This window comes from Phalangium opilio, unplaced genomic scaffold (genome assembly GCF_054372755.1).
Source record: "Phalangium opilio isolate 3A_F unplaced genomic scaffold, DU_Popi_V2 ptg000003l_1, whole genome shotgun sequence".
Lineage (NCBI taxonomy): Eukaryota > Metazoa > Arthropoda > Arachnida > Opiliones > Phalangiidae > Phalangium > Phalangium opilio.
In genome coordinates, this window is record NW_028324145.1 from 8,970,416 (window position 1) to 8,995,518 (window position 25,103).

The 25,103-nt window shown below is 37.3% G+C and overlaps 1 protein-coding gene across 3 annotated transcripts in view; it reads left to right on the forward strand.

Moving 5' to 3' along the window:
- Positions 1-591: 591 nt before the first annotated feature.
- The window catches only part of LOC149717604 (cell adhesion molecule Dscam1-like), a 53,548-nt gene continuing 29,036 nt past the window's right edge, over positions 592-25,103 (forward strand). Inside the window, exons 1-7 of one of the 3 annotated variants that reach the window (XM_089840230.1) lie at positions 3,255-3,992; positions 4,815-5,102; positions 13,805-13,924; positions 17,006-17,173; positions 17,605-17,752; positions 21,405-21,559; positions 23,692-23,823. In XM_089840230.1, coding sequence (XP_089696356.1) covers positions 3,908-3,992; positions 4,815-5,102; positions 13,805-13,924; positions 17,006-17,173; positions 17,605-17,752; positions 21,405-21,559; positions 23,692-23,823 — 1,096 coding nt within the window. In that variant the 5' untranslated portion in view covers positions 3,255-3,907. Of the gene's footprint in view, positions 725-1,963; positions 2,084-2,397; positions 2,569-3,254; positions 3,993-4,814; positions 5,103-13,804; positions 13,925-17,005; positions 17,174-17,604; positions 17,753-21,404; positions 21,560-23,691; positions 23,824-25,103 lie in introns of those variants that run through there. The other 2 variants (XM_089840234.1, XM_089840238.1) reach the window with 2 other exon arrangements.

Consider the following 25,103-nt stretch of genomic DNA (forward strand, 5'->3'; position numbering starts at 1 on the left):
CAATCATTACTGTCATATTGTCATTAATTCTAAATTTAAATAATGGGTAGCTAAAGTTCAATAATTATCTTGGTATAAATTAAATGAAATAATTCGTACATTTATAAATTATGATAATTATTGTGAAAACATCACATTTTGTTCCTAAACCAACGCTATAGTAAAATGTTAATGGCAGTTATCTCACTTTGACCACAACAGACTGTGTGTGAAGATAACAAGGGATGCCACTACGTCTTATTCAACCTATAGTTATTTTGAATCGCCCTTTATATTATATACTTAATTTAATCGTTGCTAATTAACTGTTAATTCCGGGCTTTTTTGCCAAGTGGTCTTAATGTTTCAAAACTCTTTTCTACGTTGCATCTCTTTGATTTTAAGTGTGGGGAATGGGTCATTTCAAAATTTTTGAATGGGGGTGTGGGGTCATTGATTCCAGCTGCCATTCGGATTCAGCCATTCAGTTTCCCGGGGAGCGTTTTGGAAGGTCAGTCCGTGCAAGTCATGTGCGGCATCAGTCAAGCGGAAGGGGAAGTCCGCTTCCGATGGCTGAGAAACGGGGTGACCATCAGTTCCGGCGGTCACGTGACCCTAGTCTCCCATCCCCGTCTATCGGTGCTAATGGTCAACGAAGCCATCGGCGAACTATCCGGCAATTACACATGCATGGCCGAAAGCGCTGGTCAAGAAGACACGCATACGGCCCAACTCATAGTACAAGGTACGCAACGCAACCTCCGCCTAACCTTATGGGTCACGGGGTCAAGGTCGCCTTCATTTCAAAGAAAGTACTGGTATCGCACGAAAATAAGAGTCACTACCCCCCCCCCTACACCAAATTCCTCTTTAAATTTCCATAAAGAGGCACCGAATGCTAGTATCATTGAATTTTTAACCACGTGACCTTGAAGATCAGCGGGTTGTAGAAAAATATTTTTAACTTCCCATCCCTATTTATATAATTTGATATGGCTTATTTGTGTAGAGGTCATAGGGAACCAACGACCTTGACGTATTTAGTAGTCTCCCCCCCCCCCAAAAAATATTTCAATTATTTAGTAGGGGGTCATTAAACAATTGTGTAGAGGTCACATGGAACCAATGACCTTGTGGTATTTAGTAGCCCCCCCCCCCCAAAAAAAATATTTAACAAATTTGGTAGCTGGTCGTGAACCCTTTTGACCTTGAAGAACTGTGTCAGCAGTAAGGTCCCCAAGTATTAAAACGCGGTTGTGGTAGTCTTAGTTTTACATATTATGACCTTGACGTATTTAATATTCCCCCCCCCCCGGCCAATATTGGTAGCTGGTCATGAACCCTTTTGACCTTGAAGAACTGTGTCAGCAGTAAGGTCCCCAAATATTAAAACGAGGGTATGGTAGTCTTAGTTTTACTTCTGGATACTTAATAAATAATAAGGTCATGTAACCTTATAGAGCAAGTTACCTTAGTTTATCGTATTTTCCAATTTTGAATTTGAGCATTTGTTTTGAATTTTACGTCAGCTAGCTGCGTCGCAAATAGCTTAAGAAAATGTAACACTTACCCCTTCATTACTTAGGGAGAGTTTCCATTATTTCCTCCAGTAAGTTGGTGGGTTGCATCCTGTTGGGTTGGGTTGGTGTTGAGATTCCTCCTGTAGAGTAACAGCCATCCCTAGGAGTTCATTCAGTCTCTCATCTTCACGGGGATTTAAATATATCGTGTTCCATCAATGCCACAAGTTGAGTTCTTAACTTCCTCGCAGTTGCAGTTACGGATGCAATTGCAGATCAAAATAAAACTGTTCCACTTAAATCATAGCCATAATTTCCACTATAACGACCTGACAGGGAAAAAAAAAATTCAAAACATTATTGATTTTATTGATAATAACCAATTAAAATACCCTTATATTCAAATTTAATTTAAATTCCAGTAATATTTATATATCAATTAATTTAATTTTAATTTCATTTAGGACCCCCAAAATGGGCGAAAGAGCCCAAGGACACAGCAGTGTCCATAGGGGACAATGCTAAAATAGATTGCTCCGCTATTGGCTATCCAGTGCCAAAGATCAAATGGACTAAGCTCAATGGTATGTCAACAATTAAATTTAAAATAAATTTAAACCTTTATATTTTATTTAAATAATTTTTTGGAAATTCAAGGTCACCATAAATTTAAATATGCGTTTGGCGTGCGTCTCTATGTTATTTAATGCATGGGGAAACACATTGAAAAAAATTAAAATAAATTCATTGTTGCACACAAAAAATGTTTATCGGAAAAAAATTAAATTTTTTTAAAAAAAAACTTTAAATTTCCAATAATAAATTAAAAAAAGGTTTAAATCCTTTTAGGAATATGATTAAGTGAGGTATAATTAACGTTTATATTAAAATTATTTAGATTCAAAAGGTTCTGAACCGGAATCACCGGGACACAGTCACCATAGATTCAACGCGGATGGATCATTAACAATCACCAGTGTCCGGCAAGAAGATGCTGGTCAATATACATGCGAAGCTTCCAATGGCATCGGTCAGACCCTCCAAAAACTTATCAATTTGCACATCAAAGGTATTATCACAAACAAAAACCCAAAAATCAATATCCAAAGTCATCATTACAAAACATTCATCCAAAACCAAAAATAAAAACAAATTTGAAGCATACATTAGGCATAAAACCATTTAAAATGTTAATTACCTTTTAATATAAGGTAATTATTCATAATTTAACCCATGAATATCATACATATTAACATTAAGTCCAAGGCTTAACAATAAGAATCGAATGTCACACGAGGCATGAATACCGCTTACATATACAACAATGTTAACCCTTAACCTCCTTCTCCACCCCCACCATCCCCAGAACTACAATACCATAACATAACAATACCCTTAAGCCTCGCACCATTATAACTTTATTATTTCATCAATTTGTTTATTAATTTATATCAACATACCCTTTACGCGTCTTGTCATTAAAATGGGAGCTTTCTTTTCCAATTAAAATCACTCATTAATACATTTATTTCGCTCTTTACCCAAAGTTTTGGCGCGCAAATTCCAGAGGAGCCGTTATTACCAGCAGAGAAGTTTTGGAGAGTTTCGTTATACGGCTTCTCTCCCTGCATACGTATACAGCGCCGGACATAAGCCTAACGGGAGAAATGGGTAACTGGGCTCAACCTTGGCGGGAAGGGAGCGCGGGCTTTACGCTTGATAATACGGGAAACGCGAGACTTTGAAAAGCTCCGTAGAAGTTAAGGGGAGGGTTGCTAAAGGACGAAAACAAGCCAGGGGGTGAAAATTCCTCGCAGTGCGCGCCAAATAGACGAAAGCACCACCACCAGTCCAGCTCCTGCATTCTGTAGCAGTCGCTAGAACGGAGTGTACGACGCTGTGCGATAGGTGCTACGTACTAGAAATAAGCTAGGAGAATGGATACTTTTTCTATATAAAAAATAACCCAATTTTATCTCCATCCTCTGACGGATAAATCTTGGGAGTTTTTTTTCTCACTAAAATTGTAAGAAAATTTTGAATTTATAGCGTAATTTCAGCTTGGTGTTATGTTGTGTCCGAAAAGGAAAATATTATGGCAAAATTTGGATTAAATTCGTCGAATTTCGAGCGCGATATCGCGACTAAACCGTGCTTTTGTAAAGTGTATTTTGCGGCAAATATGAGGAGCAACGCGGGAAAGCTTCCCAACGGGGGCCAACCCTTTCAGTTCGATCGGTACAGCGCGCAAATACGTCTCTGGGATCATCACAAAGCCTCGACCGACGCTTACCACGTCTGATTTTATAGTTACTACTACGTGCGAGAAAGTGCTCAAAAATTATCAGTGAAAAAAAAATCTAATTCTATTCAAACGTGCTTAAAAAAATTAAATAAATAAATTAAAAATGAAGAAAAAATGCGACATGTTTTTCCGGTGGATTACCGTGGTACAGCTGTTCGGATATTATTCCACACTAGTCTCATCCGAAGGTAAATATCAGTGTATTTTTACTATGGTATTAGACTCTGGGGTTAGATAAGAGTATCAGCAACCAGTAACAATTCTAGTGATGGTAATCAACGTGAGAAAGAGAAAGCTGCTGATAATATATTAAATAACTTAATATGATCAGAAAATAACTGTTCTTTCAGTTAATCCAGTTTTTTAAAGGGAATATGACCCATTTTACGACTAAAATTATTATAGAATTAGAAAAAAAAGAGCTGTATTTCGGTTGAGAGGGGGAGTGAACTGTGTATCCCCTACGTTAGGGGCAACTTTGTACTAGAGAATACTATTTGCCCCCGGAAGGGAAGGGGAGGGGGGGATATCACTAAGATAAGAGATAGAGAGTTATGACGTTGCCGTATATGGGAAAGAAATTACTCTATACAAAAAATATAATTTTAAATTCAAGATACGTTTCAAATAATGTAATATCTTTAAACTATTCATAAAAATAGTCCGAATTTTAGGGAGAAATTATACTATTTCAACATTGTATTCTTTCCTAAGTAAAAACTGGTGTAAAAGGAAAAATTATAGAACAAAAAGACAGACGAAAACAAAGATAATATCGACCGGTGCTAGAGAAAACTGTGTTTAAAATTTAACCAGAAAAAACCCTAGTATAGTGGTAAAATAATGGGGGGATTCTATTTGGAGAGCTTATTTAATAATTAAACCGGCGTAGCGAGTAACATTATTTTTAGGCCTAAACTCGAGGGATTAAATAATACAATAGGATTAAAAGGCTTTTTCTGTCCTGTTTTTTCTTATTTTCTTCGAAAAAAAATTTAAAACAACAACAGGGGCCCCGGTAATTCAACCGTTCTTTTTCCCGAAAAACGTCTCATCGGGTCAAGATTTAAAAGTAATGTGCACGGTGACGGCGGGTCACCATCCAATGGCTTTCCAATGGATTAAAGACGAGCGAGGGGCCAGTCTGATGGACGCTAGCCGGACCCACGTCCAATCGTTCGACGACTATTCCATGCTGACCATCAAGGGAGCCGACAGAGAACACGCCGGTAATTACACCTGCATCGCCAAAAATGGGGTCGGAAAAGACAGCTACTCCGCACAGCTTTCCGTTCTAGGTAAGTTGTTAAGCCTAATACCCATTCCTCCTCCTAGCACTCCCCTTCCTTCTTACTCACTCACTCTGCCACTGACGATACCAGATCCTATGGGGGGATTAGTCATACGTTGACGACCGTCTAAAGAGGATTTGTATGAACCATATTTATTTAATGAGCGTATCCAAGCCCCAAAATTAAGGATTGTTAGCTAGTATTTCACTAAAATCAATATGAAAGGTAAACAACCCCTAACTCTACATCCCTGGAGTCTTGCCCACGTATAATTTTTCCGTGTTTTCCCACATGGAGGATTCATATCATTTACACTGCAGGAGGCCAGGCTACCTGGAGGACAAAAGCAGACGGATTTTTGTCCTCCGGGTAGCCCGGCCACCTGGTGTAAATGGTATGAATCCTCCATGTATGAAAACTATTCATAACATAGTTTTCAGACTAAAAGGATTGATACTACCATTTACACCAGGAGGCCAAGCTGCTTGGCCAGCAATGTGCAGTACCAAATATCCTGGTGTAAATGGTGTCAATGCTCCTAGTCTGAAAACTATATATAGATGTGGTCTATTTCTTCTACATGTTTTTGTTTACATGGTGGAAGGTATAATGCGGACATGCTGATTTTTTTAGGTGAATTTTAAAGTTAGTTAGCACTAAAAGGGGGCTTTTTGCCGTTCCCCCAGTGTTGCCAGGCAGTTTGTGAGTCAAGAGATTGCAGAGATAAAGGCTAATAGTTCAGTCCTTGACTCACAGAGAGCCTGACAACACTGAAATTTTCTATCTATAAGAAAATTTGATATCATTTTTAATTTTGTATATTTCTGCTGCATGAATAAAAATGGAATATATTTACTTTGGTTTTTGGTTTCTTATAATCGGCTTAAAATTTAAAATCCTTTGTTGTATTTCATAATAAAAGTAAAACAAGCTAAATCTCTTCTCTCTAATATTTTCTTAAAATGCTAATTCTTCAATGGGAATTTTTATGTCTGGAGGTTTTTATTTTCACACACACACACACACACACACGATTTTCGTGATTCGAGATCATTTTGCCGAAACGTCCTTGGCTCGTTCGTGAGCTATCAAGCATTTCATGATAGGAACCATGATTATCAAGTGTGGGTGGAGGGGGTGGCACTAAACCCTATCTCTTCGTAGACTTTAAACACTGTCAAAGCTTTACGAAAGCCATTACTCCATTTCAAATGGTCTTAATAACAAAATTACTCTTTCAAAAAAAAAATATAAAGAAAAGGTTTACACAAACCATACCTAATCGAAAACAAGCGTAGGATATGCGGAGATTTATTTTTCTTAGGGCTGTTAACATGAATAAATTGAATCCTTTCACGAATATAGGAAGCTAACAACTGGCTAGGGGGGAGAGAGAGATAGTCTGACGTCACGCAGCCCCTCTCTGGTTGGCATTTTTGCGCGTAGAATAATGTTTCCAAAGGTTAGGGGGGATGATACTCCAGTAAGGAATAGAATTAAGGATGTGACGTTTCAGGGTCAGAACTGTTAGCTCCCTATACGATAGTACAACGTACGAAGTCTCAAATATTAGCAGCCATATTGGTGGTAATATAGATAATGCAAGCTAAAAGGGTAGAGAAATTTCCTCCCCCCCTCTTGTTTCTTAACTTTAAGCGCATGCGCTTCAGGGCTACCAGAGTAATTTGTTATTAGAGAATGTTCACTGAATGATCTGAATAAAACAGAATTCTACAAGATTTCAGTATCTGTTGTAGGTAGCGGTTGAATTGTACTCACAAATAACTGGCAACACTTCTGATATTTTGAAAAAAATATGAGGTTAGGTACCTAGCAACTAGCAAGTTGTTTTGTATAGTTTACTATTCATGGATATATTGAATTAATTCATCTCCTTCTTTCGCATAACGGCTTTCCGAATAAAATAAAAAAAGGTTTGAAATCGGCTTTCTTTTGATGAGGTTATATTCACAAGAAAGAAGTTAACTCATTTTAGGTTAGGTTGTAGCAGCTATGAGGCCACTAGTTTCTAATAAAACACCCCACACACACATACACATAACGAGAACGCGCGTGTCCTTCACGTTAAGCGATGACAAGGCGCTCATGTTACCCTACATTACTTTGTGACTGCTGCGGTCGGATCGCGACTTCCTGTTTTAGCATTTCCTGTATTTCAATGCATGAAAATGCATCGAGGGGAAAAACAGTTGCGTGCACTTTTCGAATTAACTGTAGCGTACAATGGAATGTTGTATAACTATGCGCAATATTAGGTCAGCGAGGCTTTTTTTTTTTTTTTTTTCAATGTAAAGGAATTAATTTTAAATGTTCAATATTTGAGGCGAAAAAACTTAGTTGACTAAAAAACTTAATTGTTGACTAAAAATTCGGGGAAATTTTGTGAGTTTTAAATTAAAGTTTGCTCTAAAAGGTTTTCTTCATTCAACCATAGAGAATATAGCAAAAGGAGAAGAAGCTTTCTACTGTTTCAATGCCTGGTTACGTAATACTAAATACTTAAGGAGATAACGAATTTAAACCAATAAGAGGCGTTGCGGATAAGACATAAACCGAATTGCATCTGCCTTTACCAAAACTAAATTTCCTATTCCTTTTGATGTATTTTCTACACTTCAACTGGAAAAAAACCACTCCCTTTGTTATCACTTCATCGAATCTAGAAAATCTTATTTTTAGAAACGTATGAACCCAATACAACAGGGTCGTAGACAAACAGAAAAACCTCAAACCCAAATGCACTCCATATAGTCCACACCCTGCCGTTTTTTTTGGGGGGGGAGGGGGATTGGTTTGGTTCACGGTCAATTTTCACGGGGTCAAAGTTGAAAATATGACAAATTGAGATGAAAAGTCCTTTTCACTATATAACCCCTTCAGGAACCGGGGGCCCAAAAATACATAGAACCAGAGAACAGCAGAACAGTCCCTCCATAATAATGTCATCAACCCTTTGCAGTTTTTGAACCCTTTTCAAACATGGAGGGAGGCCTTAGTTACCATAGCTTGAATATTACCTTGACTATGGCAAAACCCTTAACCCGCGCACCTGAATCTGGATTACCTAGCATAGCAAAAACTTTCCACTCTTGTCCATGATAATATACATTGTAAATAGATTCTATAGCTCCTCCATGAGCTGTAAGTGACAACAAAGGCTTAGGAAAATAGACTGAAAGGTTCTTTTTGAATACCCACTCTCATCTTCCAAGCTAGTGATGCATCTCTCAGTTCTTCCCCCAATTTTTCTTTTTAAAGAAAAAAAAAATATATAGGCCTAGGCCTAGAAGGTTGAAATCAAAAGCTTTTCTGCACCTTGTCCTTCTTCAAAAAGACAGAGGGGTTTGACAATTTTTTTTTCATCCCTAAATATCACCCTCTCCTTCCATCAGAAGAAAATAGGGGAAGTGGGTAGCCGTAGCCTTGAGCCATACAAGTCGTCCAGTGATTCTCACTTACAATGGTCGATTCCCCTACCACCCTTAAAATTTGAATCTGGCCAATCGGCGCGAAGCATAAAATAGTACCAGATTTCATTGCGAACGCCACCATGTAGCGAACTGTGGAACTAACTTGTGTAGTCTGCTTATATTTCTGCTGTGCTTCAGTTTGAGTTAGGGTTACGTCGGGCAACGGGTTAATTTAATTAAGGACGAAAATTCGGTTATTTAATAAAATGAATGTCGTTAAGAGTACGCAGTGTGATTTAACGTACAGGAAACTACCGATAAGAAAACTCAGGCTGTGTTGAAAGGAAAAGTAAGATCTACCCAAACCAATCCCAATGTTAAAAATCAAACTACAACAACTTGGATACAACTTTATTACTTTGAACTCTTCCCTATCACAGTTTAAAACTTCGGACAATTTAATATTTTCCCTGGAACTTAGAAATACCATTGTATTTAAAAATAAAGACATATTTTAAAATAAGTTATGAATTTAGTACTTACCACTCGATTCCAGCCTCTGCCATTCTGCCTGAGTGCCTCACTGCCTCTAGCAGACGCCTCTAGTCAGTTGGAAGGCGTAGGACCGTACTGTCCACAGAATTACGTCACTCGTGTGTTAATGCGCGTAAAAATCCTATCTCTCTTCACCCCCACGGGGAGGGAAATGGCGCGAAAAATCCGTAAACGGGACGCCTCGCGAAGTTGCCCAAGCTACCCACTTCCCCTATTTTCTTCTGCTTCCATTCAAAAAGTGAAATAAAGAGGTGTCAATCATTTATAAGAATGGAAAGTTTTTGGTTTTTGAAAAAGAGACTACCCTAAATGTGATTTTGTTTTTGCCCAAGCAATATTTTATTAATTTGAAAATTATAACTGACGCGTCCCCAATTTAAAAATCAATACTTCACTTTAAATTAAAATAATATCTTTTGATCAAAAATTAAAAAACATCCGAATGTCATTTTGCACTTTTAGTTATCTCGTAATAACTGAACGAAATTATATTTAGTAAATGAATATTGAGAAAAAAAATTTTAAAATAAGGGCCATTTTGAATTTCAATCGGGATACCCCTACTGACAACCTACGGGGCGCGACGCGCTTCACCGAGAAAAAATACAACATTTTCCGCCGCTGTATTCTTGATTCTCCGTAGCCCCGAGTCAAGAAAGCTTTAACCCTAACCACCCTCGGTAACCTTAAAAATAAAACTTGTCAAAAAAAAAACTTACGGGAACTATTTCACCCCAGAATGATTTGAATCCAAGGTTCCTCGATCTTGGCACAGTTTTGATCACAAAATTAATTCATTTCGGTCTAATTTAAATGAAAAATTAACTATAATTCATAGACATAACCGATTAGCACGCGTCAATCAAACTGACAATGGCTGTCCCAAGTCCCAACTTGGCTTCGAAGTTCGAGAAGAAGAAGGGGGGGGGGGGGAGAAATACAAAGTTGCATGTTTTGAGCGAAGGTGTCGTCTGCATGGAGATAGGCCTATTTTGGCGGGCTTTTTAAAATGAAGTTTCGAGTCAAAGCATTTTAACTTACAATTTAGCCCCTGGGTATCTTTAGAAAGCAAACCTCCCAATAATATTATCGAAAAGCATTAAAATTGTCATTTTAAACGCATTTATTTTAACGCAGGGCTCCCATCAGGTCCCTAAAAGTCCCTAAAGTCCCTATTTTCCTACAAGGTCCTTAATCTACCCTAAAATTGGTATTTGGTCCTTAAATCACCCTATTTTTATAAACCTCAGAAAAAGTATAAGGGTGACCTGAAAATGTCTTGTCTGAGATTTTAGCAGAGCCCCAAATTTGCGGAGCTCGCTTCGCTCGCTTTGGTTATTTATGATTTACTTAATGTTAAATTTAAACGAATTAATTGGGTGATTTTTATAACAATAACAACTCTTGAAAAAATTATTCGAGTGAATTTAGCTTAGTTTTCATCATGTACGTTATTGCAAATGGTCAGAGAAATTTGTTCAAGTTAGTCAGGGAAAACCTGGAAAAGTCAGGGAATTTCATTCCAAAAATTTTGTACGAACCCTGTAAAGGCCCAAATTCTAGTTCAGTGGATTTTTTAAAAAACAGTAAACATGATAGGAAAATAGTTACTTCTAATCAGAAAACCTTCTTTATACATTAGAGCTATATCAAGTCTAACCTACCGCTCCCTTAGAATAAGAATATAAACAAAAGAAAGTCAGAAATAATATCCTATTTTGTCGAAAAAATAGAAAAGAGTAATAGGTTCCTAACTGTTTGTGATATTTTCACAGAATAGATATCATTTTGTTTTACCAGTGGTCCCTTTTTGGTTCCTAATTTTAGAATTTTGGTCCCTATTTTACCCTATTTTTATCGTGAAAAGTCCCTTTTTCCCCTATTTATTTTTGAGATTTTGGTGGGAGCCCTGATAACGTTTTGACGTAAATACAATTTTATGACAAAAAATATAGGACCTTTCATCAAATTATAGGATAATATAGAAGAGGTTCAAAAACATAGGATTTTATAGGAATTAGGGAACAGCTGGGCTCCCTGCCATTCTAGGTTAAATTAGAAGAAGTAATATAATTAGCGTAAGAATTCTTAATTTAATTATTTAGAAATTTGTAAACGTGACCCAACGTAAAAAAAACAATTTTTAACTACGCTCGCTTTTTCTACCATAAATAACAGCGACGTTTAATTTTAAAAATAATAAATATTTTCAGTAAAAAAACCCTCAAAAACCAAGGTGTATAATTAGTTTTTAAATTAAACAAAGTTTCAAAAAGTGTAACTTCCCGTAATTCTTATGCTAATTTGATTAAGGTGGGATAGCGTGCGGGTACCTTTTTTTCTTTAAACGTGTTGGTTGGTCATTAAAACGAACTGAACATTCCTGATTTTCTTAATTAAAAATGGTGCTAGAAGCAGCAAAAAGGGGGGGGAAGCATTCGCTAAAAATAATTACTGATTAAATCTCGGTAAAAGTTCAGACTTTACTAAATTGAAATGGAAAAATTCCTTTTGATGTCATCCAGTGCATCATCCCATTAAAACAGGAAGTGAGGAAATGAAGGGAAGATTGCATGTACAAGGTGTTTAAAAGGGGAAGTGATAGGACCGAAGTAAAGTGGGATTTTGAGTCGAAAATGTAACTTCTATGATAATTTGCCCTAAACAAGTTATTATTGGAGTGCTTTACGTACGACCCCTTTAATTTAAGCAAGAAACTAAACAGACAATGCTAATTTAATTAAGGGGTCATCCCTAAAACAATTCAATCATAACTTAATTTTTTACGATGGCCCCATCCCTTTGGGAAAAATGTCATAGAAGTTACATTTTGGACTCAAAATCCCCTGTACTTCAATTCTATAACTACCCTTTTTTTAACACACTGTATACCTTTCCCCCGTAAGTTGTCGGAAATAATTTATATTCAAAAAGTTTAGTACAGTGTTGGTTGATTGGAAAAAGGGTAGTAAGCTATGATTTTCCCAAATCTCAAAACACCATCCCTTCTCCTGACTCATGTACACCGATAAGTTCAAACTCTGTTTTAGTCATCATATGACGTCATTGCCTGATGTCATCCGTAGATTAAAGGGAACGGAATTTAATGCCTTTTAAACAGTCTAAGAGAATTAAAATCTGTTTTGATTATAATTTTGGACTTCTACCAAGACGCAGTGTAGGCAATAAACGCGCCTAGATTTTGACCCCTATCGGATGACGCCATCTTGTCATTTAAACCGACTGAAAATCTAATATTTAAATTAACCTCAAATTAATATACGCATAAACAAACTTAATATTTCCTTATAGTAAAATACAAAAATAAATATACCTAAATTATTGTAAAATATCCCATTAAATTTCGTAAAAACCGGTTAAACTCGACTTTTATTTATTGTCTACACTAAAAAAACCAATTCAATTTCAAAATTTTGGGTATAGACCAAAAATGGGTCATTGAAAGTGAGATAATCACGATGCGTTAAAATTTAAACCAAATATCACGCCTCCTCCATCTTTACAATCTCTCGCAGACGAGACTCAGAGTCACGCAACGGTTAGTTCAAGTTGACAATAATGGCTCTCGAGAAATGAAATGAAAAGACGCGTTGCGCGGACGTTTTTGAATTGAAAAAGTAATATATTTTCGTCTACAAAAAATAAAAAAATTGGGGTAGTTCTAATTTGGCTCTATAACTCCGCATCCTCCTAGCTGTTTTCGGGGGCGAATGTAAAGAGAAACTCGCTTCAAAGAGAGAGAGAGAGAGAGGGAAGCTCAAGAGCAAGAGGGATGAAGATGGAGAAGGAAAGAGAGAGGAGCTTTGAGGAGAAAATCGATTCTATTAGGAGGCGCGAGAGAGGGAGCGAGCTTAGGAGAGAGAGATATGGATGGTATAGAGGAAGCATTGCTGGCCAGATAAAAGCGAGGCCCCCACTTGTCCACGACCTTTTGTTGGAAAAGTTCAACCATGACGTCATGGATCTCTCTCATCTTTCTCTCTCTCTCTCTTCATCCCGGGGCGTACTTAGGAAAGAGTCTGACTCGAATAATTGCTTGGTTAAAAATATACGAGCCCGTTTTGGTATTTTAATAAAGAAATCTTTTGATCGATTGCGAAAAATGCCAAGGGCTAGAAAGGATGGCTTTTCTGGTTTTCGTTTCGTCATGAACTAAGTAAGAACACCCCAATATGGCAGCCGTGTCCTTTCTGCAGGATTGTGTACAATGAGAGAGATGTTTTCACTAGTTTTTGTTTGGGGAACCAATTACCCCTAAGGGTTTTTTGAGATTGGTACAAACAATATTGGTTGGTGTTTTTGGGTTTTGGGGCAAAATATCATTTCACGCCAAGGCTAAATTAATTTATAAGAGAAAGCTAAGCTTAATTTTATAAGTTTATAAGATATGTTCCAAAAGTATGACACTTCGTAATGCTAGAGACTAACGGCTCGAGATAACTAGTTCGAGAACGACAAGCGAGAATTGAAGTTTTACACTCGGTGGTTAATTTTGCAGGACTTGCATCTTCCTATTTAGTATGTCTAAGCCTTTGATATCGCCTCACCAGGCGTCGCTTTACCTCGAATCTATGACCTAGGTCACTTCATGACAAGCTCCAGTTTGTAACCAGTGACAAACTTATGGGGAACATAACTTATGAACTTTTACTAATGTTGAAATATCGCTCTACAATTGTTTGTTTATTTTGGTTTTTTCAGTATCACCTCGCTGGACAGAAGAACCAAGCGACGTCCAAGTAGCAGTGTCCAAGCAGGCCGTCCTTCAGTGTAAAGCTGAGGGTTTTCCAGAGCCCAAGATAATATGGAGAAGGAAAAAAGGTCAGTACGCAACTCAGACCGGACCTAGGTCTATATCCCATTTGCGCTAGCAAATCCCTTAAAAAAAAACCGGACATTTCTTTCCTATTGAGTTGGCAACGTCGCGGTACAATACAGTTACGAAACCTTTCACTCACAAATGTCAAAGTTCGAATGAAATTAAGTCCCCCTTCAAGATAGCTGAACTAACCGAGGGGATACGCGCTACGATATACAGTTGTTTAAAAAAAATGTATGATTAAACCAAGAAGTGATATCTAGTTTATTAGGGAGAAGGTATAAATTGGCCACATTTCTTGCAGCTTTATCTCCAGTCCAAACGTATAGTAGGTCCGGAGTTAATCCCCACCGCCTCTAAATTACAACCAGCATCTCATAGGTTCTTGAAAACTCACGTCAGCGCGAGTTAAAAGGGGGACTGGCCGGACTATGGCGCGCGAATACTTAGGCATCTTAAACCTTCTCCCTAATAAACTCGATGTAACTTCTTGATTAGACTGTATTAGTGATGACCCACTTAATTAAATTAGCAATGCTAATTAGCCTAGCCTCCTGATGTAAATTGTATGAATCCTCCTAGTCTGAAAACTATACATAAAGGAAAATTGTGATTGTGAACATCCCCTTGAGTTGGACCCAATGCTGCTATACACCACCATGTGAAGCCCCATTTCGAAAAAATCGATTTGGGTGTCAATATAGCTCAAAAGGAAACAAAAGAGCTAGTAGGATAAGGAAAGGAAAGGAAAGGAAAAAATTCGGTGGCCCTTTTCCTTCTTTCCTGGACACATTATTCCGTCGAAAAAGGAACGATTTTTTGTGTGTGTTCCTATATAACCAAGACTTTTTTCTATTTTTTTCTTCTGAGATGCAATGCAAGGAACGTTATTACGTCAGAGAGTTCTTTGCCTTTTATAAGATTTTAAACCCCCCCCCCCCTTGTCTCTTTCTTTTGTCTTAAAGTATGTCTAACTTCCAGGGTTCATACAAACCTGGAAAAATCAGGGAAATAAATAGTTGACAAAAGCCTCAGGGAAATTTCGAATTTCTAGTAAAAATCAGGGAAATTTGCTTCAAACAGGGGCCGAGTAACTAAGCAAAATGTTCGTAAACATTCCCTCCATAGGATTTACATTACACCCAAAATTTGGAGGATCATAACTCTGGTTATATTAGAGATACGGGGATGTCCTTTGATTATGTAATAGTCATATTTGACCCCCCCCCCCTCCTTCGTTAACATTTGCTCCATAGGATACTCCATATACGGGAAAAACCTGGAAAATTCAGGGGAGTAAATGGGGAAAAACCTGGAATTCTCAGGGAAATTTGTTTTCCAAAAGTTATATGAACCCTGAGCTTCGTATGAAAGAACCAAAAAATCGTTAGCTGTAGCTATGTAGTAGCTATGTAAGATCTGATGCAATGTAAGAAATAAGTAAAAATTGTTGGAAATCCTTAGTAAATATCCGTCACAAAAAAGTTTAAGAATTTAAGGAAAGATTTGGAATTCCTTTCTTTTTTTCTTTTCTTCTTTTCCTTTTGATGGCGGAGTAGCTAAGGTTTTGTTTAAAGTTTTAAAGATATAGTGAAATAATTAAATAATCTTTTAATCTGCACTAACTTTAGTAATACTATAGAGTATATAGGCTATAGATTTTACCATCCCTTTAGCCCAATAATAAAAATAAAGAATTATAAGAAAAAACGCTACAGGACTGGCGACCCGAGACTGTAAGAGCAAAAAGATTGTGGGTGGGTGGTGGAAGAGAGGATCTTCGGCTTTTCTAGAAGAAACTTTATACGATCCTTAAGCGCGTTGTTAGGAGTTTAAGCCTTTCTTTTTCTTCTTCTTCTCCATCCTCTAAACTACCTACGTTCCATTCCTATATCCTCTTGCTTCTGAAGCAACCAACATCATTAGTCAATGGAAAAGAAAAAGAAGAGAAGAAGATTGGACTTCTCTCCAGGTCCGTCGAAAGAACCAAGAACGTATAAAAAAGATCTAGAAAATCGGCTAGATTCTTGGGGATCCTCCGTTCTCTCTCTCTCTCTTTTCTCCTCTTCTCTCTTTCTCCTCTCTCTCTCTCTCTCTCTCTCTCTCGCTACATAAAAATCGATTGAAATAACTTTCTTTTTTGATGATGGTAAGATGCTACAGAGAGAAAAGATGGTCAGAGGGATGGAGAAAATGATACAAGGCAAAGGGACTTCAAGAGTCAGGATGGAGAGAGAGAGAGAGAGGATAGGATAGAACGATGCTCCTTTTGTACCACCGGTGGTCTCTCCCTCGTGCTTATTTTATTTTTTTTCTTTTGCTTTTTCATTCGACCATTATGTTCTTCTAGACTTTGATCTCGTAAAAAAACTAGCTATAGCCTCCTCTAAGAATACCGCCAGCTTTTTACCTCTATTACGACACTCTTCGTTAATTTAAGATGTAACCTTTTTTATTAGAGTGACTTTAAGTTGTTTATAGATCGTGTTGCACTACTGAAAGGGGCTAACTTTAACTGCATGCGCATGAGCTTCAGAGTTGCCAGTAATTGGCTATCAAAGCAATTGATGCTGGTTTGGAACTGAATGATAATAACTGAATCGAACAGAATTCTACAAGCTATTTTAAGTCTGTTGTGGATACCGGTTAAATTGCACTTGCAATGACTCTGGCAACACTATGTCCACACTCTTATCTATAGGTTTCGGTTTAAGCCCAACTGGGTTGCAGTAAAATCGAGGGGGTAGACACTAGAAAACTCTGGTGTACAATATGCCTTGAACTCGATGTACTGTCAAAGCTGAACTGTGAGTTTCTAAGGCTTTGAACTCAATGCACTGTCAAAGTTGAACTCTTTTGAACTCAGGTGTACACAGAGATCCAGAGCGTCTACCCCTCGAGTAAAATATGGGCCAGTTGTAAATAAGTACCTAAATGGTGGTACAATTACTTTTTTAAGGTTTCTTACTTTAATTGAGAAAGGTTTAAACAGCTACCCCTGGTGGAAAAAGTGTACCTCGCCTTCTAAATTTCATTATAACCTGATATTAAGTCCATCCTTTCTATGTTTTACTCTATAACAGATTCGAGTTTGATTCCCGTAACGGACGATGGTCATTTCCGGTTGAGTGCAAACGGAAGTTCCTTGACCGTCGATTCGGCCAAACCGGAAGATACTGGTCAATACGAATGCGAAGTGGCCAATGGCGTTGGTGACAAAATAAGCAAAATCATTTCGCTCAGCATTCATGGTAAGTTAAACTTAAACCCTTTTTTTTCTTTTTAATAATTTAAAATGACGATAATTGCTTTTGAATTAAATTAATCTAATTAAATAATTAATTAATTAATGCTTTTACAGAATCGCGAAAGCGGCGTATTCGTTTTAGTCGCGTTTATAATTTAATTTCTGACTTATGTTTTATCCCCTTGAAAAATTAAGCCCCTTTCTTCTGTTTTAAAATCCATGATTTTATCCAACTAAATCCTTCATTCATTCCTTCCTCCCCAATCAAGTAGGCCTAAATTTCATACTCTTACGTCACGTCATTCATTGTTAAGCCTATTACGTCCTACGTCAACCTACAGCCCAAACTTAAATCATTTTGGACGTTGGGGAACTGATTTAAATGGAGTTACTTTAAATTAAATTAGAAATAACTTGATTAAATTTCTGTTTTAGTGCCTGTTCGTTTCGAAGAGCGCTTCGAGGTGCGTACAATACAACGCGGTGATACGGCCAAGCTAAAATGCGAGGCAATGGGAGACAACCCTATCACCATTACATGGACCAAAAATAAAGAAATCATAGCTGGCCGTGAGGACAGTAGGTAAGAAATCAAAATTAAGCATTTTCCTTATCAATTAGAATATGTCTTACATCATAATCTAAAAATATTGGTGGTGAAAGCGCGAGTTTCCTGTTACGAAATTCGACTTTTCTTTCAAAAAAAAAAAAAGAAATGTACTATTTTAAAAGATTTAACGATAGTTGACTGGATGAACCAGTTTAAAGCTCTCGCGACTTGTATTTCCTGATAATAATTTAGCGTACAGAGTGTTAATGATAAGTCTACCCTTTAACACTTTCAACTCAGCTTGACCCTAAGAACACCCTTTAATTAATTATACCAAACCAAGAAGCGATATCTAGTTTATTAGGGAGAAGGTATAAGATGCCTAAGTATTCGTGCGCCATAGTCCCAGCAGTCCCCCTTTCAAAATACAAGTAGGGATGTAAAAGGAGGCCGGGCTATTTCGCTACACTCTCCTCAGTCCGAAAATAACATGTAATTTTCGTCATTCGCGTCGCGCTAACGTGAGTTTTCAAGAACCAATGAGATGCATGCTGGTTGTAATTTAGAGGCGGTGATTAACTCCGGACCTCTATACGTTTGGACTGGAGATAAAGCTGGAAATGTGACGCGAATTTATACCGTTCTCCCTAATAAACTAGATATCACTTCTTGACCAGACTTACTAGAAACACCCTGTATATTCCCACACAAGTAGTACACACACTCACTCAAAAATTTAAAGCCCGTTTGTGTTTGTTTTAATATTTTCTCTTGCGCGCCCTAAAAATGAAACTTGGCTCTCAAGTTGATTGAAACTTTTGGCGGGGATCCAATTCGGTTGCCGCCAAGATTGTTTTAGATTTACTAAGTAATAAAACGAAGGGACCCAAGATGTCTTAGAGACACATTACATTACACGGGGGCTTCTTCAATTAGATAAAGATAGAAGAAAGATTAAATGAAACTAAGTGAACCTTATAGCTCAATTCCAGCAAATCGTGTCGAGACAGATTATCCTTGTTCTTCCTTGAAAATTATTTGTATGTCCATAATGTACTAGTAAGTTTTCTCCACTTAACTTTGCCTGCTGCTAGTTCTGGGAAATTATTTAACTACAAATAAAGTGTATAATGTGGGTATAGCCATTACTTGTGGTGGTGGTTTAAAATGAGTGACACCATTTGACCCACATCATAACGTCATATTTTCTTTACGAAAATAAAATTTGTTTGTTTGTGGCGCTTAAAACGTATAAAACCGCTATCTGGTATCAAAAACTCTTCCTTATACATTAAAGCCAGTTTGAAGTCTTATCTAAGAGAGCTACCGCTCTCGTAGAATAGATTCTTTGTTTTCTTTTCAAACCGCCATTTTGAAACATGGCGAGGCATATTAAAACCATAATTCATAAAAGTATTTTTTTAGACTCCAGTTTCAAATATGTCTTTCTATAAGTCTCAAAGCTAAATATTTTAATCATTTGGTTATTAATTTTAATTTACTTAAAATTACTAAGGATATCTTGTAACTAAAGGAAAATTAACGATAATCGCATTCATAAAAATATTAAAATAAAAACCTAAATGACTGTAGTGTAACCAGAGACGAAATACATTATATCACTCTGTTATGACGTTTTAATGTCGCATTTTCCATAATATTTCCTCTTGAAAAGATCCAAATTAATTTTTCAACTCAGTTAATACAGTAAAAGGCTAATACAAAGCTAAAAAAACGCGCTGTTCCATAGCTACCACTTCATTAATTGTCTTCCACAACTTTTAATAATTACTTTAACACCATCCAGTCGGCATATGGGGCGAGAAATAAAAGTACCCATTACCAGACATTTTTTTTTCTGCTATGGAAATTTATGAAGCAAACCCTTTTCAGCTGGGAAAATAAATTTTTTTCTTTACTTTTCTTTCTGTATAACGAAGCTAGGTTTAGTGGTCCATGCATGGAGGTCAAATAGAAAGTTATATAAACCAGTTTTCGGAATTATATCGCGTGTTAGTATAATAATAAGGGTGTATGTGTATAGGGGAGTGCCTCCGGGCTGACTGCGTGGTAATTATTTTAGACGATTCCGTGTTTCGAAAGTGAATGGGGAAGAAGAAAACTTGGCAATTAATCTATCGTTCTTATACGCGAGAAAATGTACCAGTATAGTTAGTAAGTTTTCGCAAGACGATAACATCTGAACATGTACAATGGCTTAACCCTAGCTAGAACAGCAGGGTATATAAAACGCTATTAGAGAGTGTGTACACGTTTACTGTGTTTGGGTAAAGTGGTATTACCGTGGTATTTCCTCGAACGCGATTGAGAGCTAAGGAAGTTCGTTTTATAAATTAATTTGCTTGTGTAGCATCCTAGACATTGTTTCTTTAAGTTTAAATTTCACGAGAACTTGAAATAGTTAAGCCTAATTTGAAAGTAAAAATTTAAAAGATATGCCTAGTGTGATTTTTATTTATTTTTTCCCCGTCAAAATTGAAAGATCTCGTGTCTATTTCGCGCCAAAATATAAAGACGTTATTATTTTTTTTTTTTCATTTTTTTTTTCTCAATTCCGAAACATAATTTAACTAAATTAAGAAAGCTCCTTAATTCTGCTCGCAATCAGTGAATATTTAACTAAGTAATGTAGTTATATTAAAACCACGCTTTAACCAAATAAATTCAACCAGGTCTTAATAACTAGGGACCAAAATTTTGTTGAGAGAAGAAAAAAAAATAAATAAGTTAAGGAAGCCATGGATATCTTCTCTTCTCTGTTTGACACTATATTTGATACCCCCGGCCATAATCCCACCAATAAATCGAGGCTTAGGCTCAAATTCGGAGCCCTTACAAGTAGGCAAACCATAAAACAGGCAAACAGCAAACACCTGGGAAGGCTGGGCGCGCGCGCTTGAACGTCTCCAGGAAGTTTAAATCCCCAGGATTATCAGTACTATCACTATCTTTGCGTTACCGCCAAACTTTGCTGTACTGCAGGTTTGGTTTCTGCATGGGTAATCGAATATCATAGCCTTATTATTAAACTTTAGAAGCCTAAGACCAAAGGTGGTTTCGCGGTTTAGTAGACGCGTAAGTGGTGGGGAAAATTTAATTAAAATTTATATATAGCCATAAGTTTATAAGATATGTTCCTTCCATAAGTATTACACTACCTATACCTTCGAAATACCAGAGACTTACTGAGAGCTAGTTCGAGAATTGTTGTGCAGTCCATCTTCCTATTGCAGGGTTCGTACGAAAATTTTAGATTGAAAATCCCTGACTTTTCCAGGTTATCCTTGACCAAATTTTGGCGATATCCCTGACCAGTTTAAGGCGTTTACCAGAGCCCACTTCATTAAACCTGGCACATATTTAGAATTGCTCGAAGCATGGTTTGATATACCAAACGAAATCCCTGACTTTTTGGGAAAGCATTTTAAATCCCTGACTTTTCCCCTTATTTTCCATATCCCTGACTTATCTAGGCTCCGTACGAACCCTGTATTGAGTCTGTACTAAGCCTTTGACAGCGCCTCATGCACCAGGCGTCGCTTTACTAGAATCTGTGACCTACGTCACAGCTCTCAGTAACCAGTAACCAAACTTATGGAACATATCTTATGATATAATGTATATGGAACTAAATATGTCTGTTGTATGTCGCGTTTCGTTTCAGCGCCAAGTACGAAGTGTTCGATAGCATCACGGCAACGGGAACGTCTTCCGAATTGCACGTTCCAGCTGCTGAGAGAAGAGATAGCGCAGTCTTTAATTGCGTCGCTCAAAATAAATTCGGCAAAGATGACCGCACCATTAAACTCGTCGTATTAGGTAATTGTTACCTCTTTAAACTTAAGCTCCTCCTCCTTCTAACAATTAAAGATGATTATCGATAGAAAATATTCCCCCCCCCCCCCAATTGTTTCTCCGTGATGATAGCAGCCCAAAATTGGTTCGATTCTGTTCAGTTTCAAACATTTTAATACACAACCAATTTGGACAGAGGGGGGTTTGAAATTCGGATCACTAATTGTGGTTATGTTAGCTCAATTCACCTGTATATATAATGGTTAATACTTCAATAGACGCTTTCAATTATAAAAATACAGACTGGTGGCCCCGCTTTTTTCCGCTTGAATCCACCTCAAAATTGATTGGATGGATGGTAACTATACTTAGTTATCAGACAAGGAGGACTGATACATTTTACACCAGGAGGGGAGGCTACTTTTCACTGCACTTTTCTCGCCAAGTAGCCTGGTCTCTCGGTGTAAATGGTACGAATCCTCCGAGTCTGAAAACTATGAAGTATGAAAAAGTATCCTTAACCTCGAGACATACCACTAAGATACGTGATTTAGTAATAAATTCCGTTTGGAAATCGGAGAACTCTACATCCCTAATAAACCGTCCTATTTGCGTCGCACCAAATCTTTTGAACTCTCTCTCTCACACACACTACCTATATACTTAGCGAAGATTTAAATTTACAATTTAAGGTGTTTCACCTGACCGCGCGCGCTTTTCCAATACGTCTATTCCATTCCCATCCCCAGGATGAAAGTACTTCAGTTAACTGATAGAAAAAAATAAAACTGTTCCCCTGATTTTTGTGTCGCGCGTCTCTGGGGGCCCCCCAAAGTATGAGGACGGGCATAGCTTGGGCCTCGTAACCCTTGAGGCGTGAAAAAGCTCGAACGCTTGAACGATTTTACTTGTCGAATTTGGGTCTTCCATCGCGCACCGACGACGAAGCGCCAAAAAGAATCTATTTCACATAAATTCCGTAGATAAAAAAATAAATTGGGTAAAAGGGATTTCTCGTGAAGTTGCTCGATTCATCCCTGAATTTTGGAGTAATTTGAACTGACGATTCTTGGCATTTCATATAGCGTCTTCATCGTATTTCAAACCCAATATTCATAGAAACATTAAATAAATTCTTACTTAGTAAGGTCCCATTGCGTGTAAGGCTTTAAGCCTTTGCTCTCTCTCTCATACGATTTGTACAGTACCAAAATGGAGGGTCAATATTTATGATCAAATTTACAATGATCTCCTTTACAAAGTTGCAAAAATCGAGTTTGGACAAATATACTAAGGTCTTTAAGAAAGCAAAGAGATAGCAACTTAGGCCTTTTCTTGGGTTCAAACTGCGGGCTGTACCATTCCCCACCTTTGATAATTTTGACCAAGGGGCCGGTCCCTCAGTGCAATCGGTGTACACTTATGTACCATTGACTGTACTAAAGTGATTAATCGTAATCTTTATAATCCCTGCCCTTCACAGTGCTAAAATGATTACACGTAATCTGTACTAGATGTACACTTAATCTGACAGTGATTACCCCCTCGATTTTGACTATATTATATTTCAAATTAAAATTACAAGAACACTCAAAGACCTTACTTAGTGACATTCGCATATATTTCAACACGATATAAAAAAAATCCGTAAAATGATATTAGGGTATAGACTGCAAAAACTAAATTGAAAAAAGAATTTGAAAGGCAGAAATTTTTTCATCCAATTAAAGGGAGTATAACCCTTTCAGGCACGAACTCAATCCCATCCATCTCACTATAGAACTTTAAAATATACCAATAGATATCCGTGTAATGGATTGAAAATGTCTTAACCTTCGTAAGAGTCGTACCAGAAAAGAAATATGGATGGAGGTTATACTCCCTTTAATGGAATTTCATCCCCCCAATCCAATTCCCGGGGTTTGGCAGCCAACTCATCCCCACCTTATTAATTAGAAAAAAAGAATGAGGGTGCAAAATCGGGTAATTGGTAGGAAACGGAAAGAAGCGAAAAAAATCAATTATTCAAGAGGTTAATTCGTTCGGGGATTTGAACCTGGGAACCCTTAATTATTAGGCCTAAAAATAGACCATGCTAATATTATTATACTTTTCGGCTAATTCAATCCTTTGTTTTAATTATTTAATTAATATAGAGGTTCCATCAGCGCCGTTGGATATTAGAGTTGAACAGTCATGGAGTCGAAGTGCCAGTGTCCGTTGGACACCGCCTTTCAGCGGAAACAGTCCAATAACTAAATTCGTCCTGCAGTATTGGAGAGACGCGGGTAAGTGACTCTACTTTGAAGTTAATTTGTAATTTCGGGTTCGAGGTACTCTTGGAATTGAATGCAAGCGCCATAAATATATTTTGAGTGTTAGGCCTAATTTGAAAAGATTTAAAATTAGGCTTAGCAGAGATTTCTTGAAGAATCAAGTGCATTGTTTGTTAGACCTAATTTAAAACGATTCAAAATTAGGCTTAACAAAGATTTCTTCAAAATCAAATCAGTTGTTTATTAGGCCTAATTTGAAAAGATTTAAAATTAGGCTTAGTAGAAGCAAAACACTCCTTCAGAATCACACAAAGCACACAGCCTTTTCAAGTAAACCATTAAGAGTCACCATTAAATTGTTTTATTACGATTAATCTTGGTTAAACCATCATAAACCACGTGATTATCACCATTTCCTCATAAACTTACGAGGATGTGTGGGGTGGTAGAAAAACTTCGCGATATTTAACGTAATAAAGGGAGAAAGAATGGGATCGGGGAGAAGATACATATGACATATTTGTGGCTTAGCTAGAAAAAAAAAATATATATATAAAGCCTTTATTTTTCTCGGATAACCCGACGAATCGTAGAGAGAGGCAGAAAGATGAAGAAGAAGAAAAAAAATTCCCTAGAGGGAGGAAAAAAAGTGAAGTTAATTCCGCAAAAGGAAAAGGTTTTTAGGCGCGTGCGAAAAGAAACAGGAGGGGATCCAGTTGCGCGCGTGCTGCTCCACGTTCTCCAAGGATGAGGATGCGGAGGATGGAGAGAGAAGCGAAAAAAATCTATAAAGATACTCGATAGGGATGGAGAGAGAGGGTGCTGGGTGAAAATCCGAGGGGTTATGTACCACGCGAAAGCATTTTATTGGGCTCACAAGTATAGAGAGCTTTCAGTTGAAGGAGGAGCCGAGTCTGGTGACATAATTTACGGTGCAATATTGATGGGTTTAAAGCAGGAATGAAGCTGAGACCATGCACTCAATATGGCTACCAGAACAGCGGTAAGACGTGAGACAAGGGTGTGACGTACTACTATCCCATCTGAAAGCTCTCTATACTAGTGACTTCCTAAGCCTAATTCTGACGATGCAACTAAAAGAAAGTGAGGCTTAATCTAAATACGTCCCACGAATTTATTTGTGAAATTGACACAATTAATTCAGTATTTTGCTCAAATAAATAGATAAATAAAAATCCCCAAAAATTAAATTCAAAATAATGAATTCCCAATGAATTCAGTAACGAAATTGCGACTTGGCAATTTATAGCGTGGCCCGTGGGCTAAGGTGT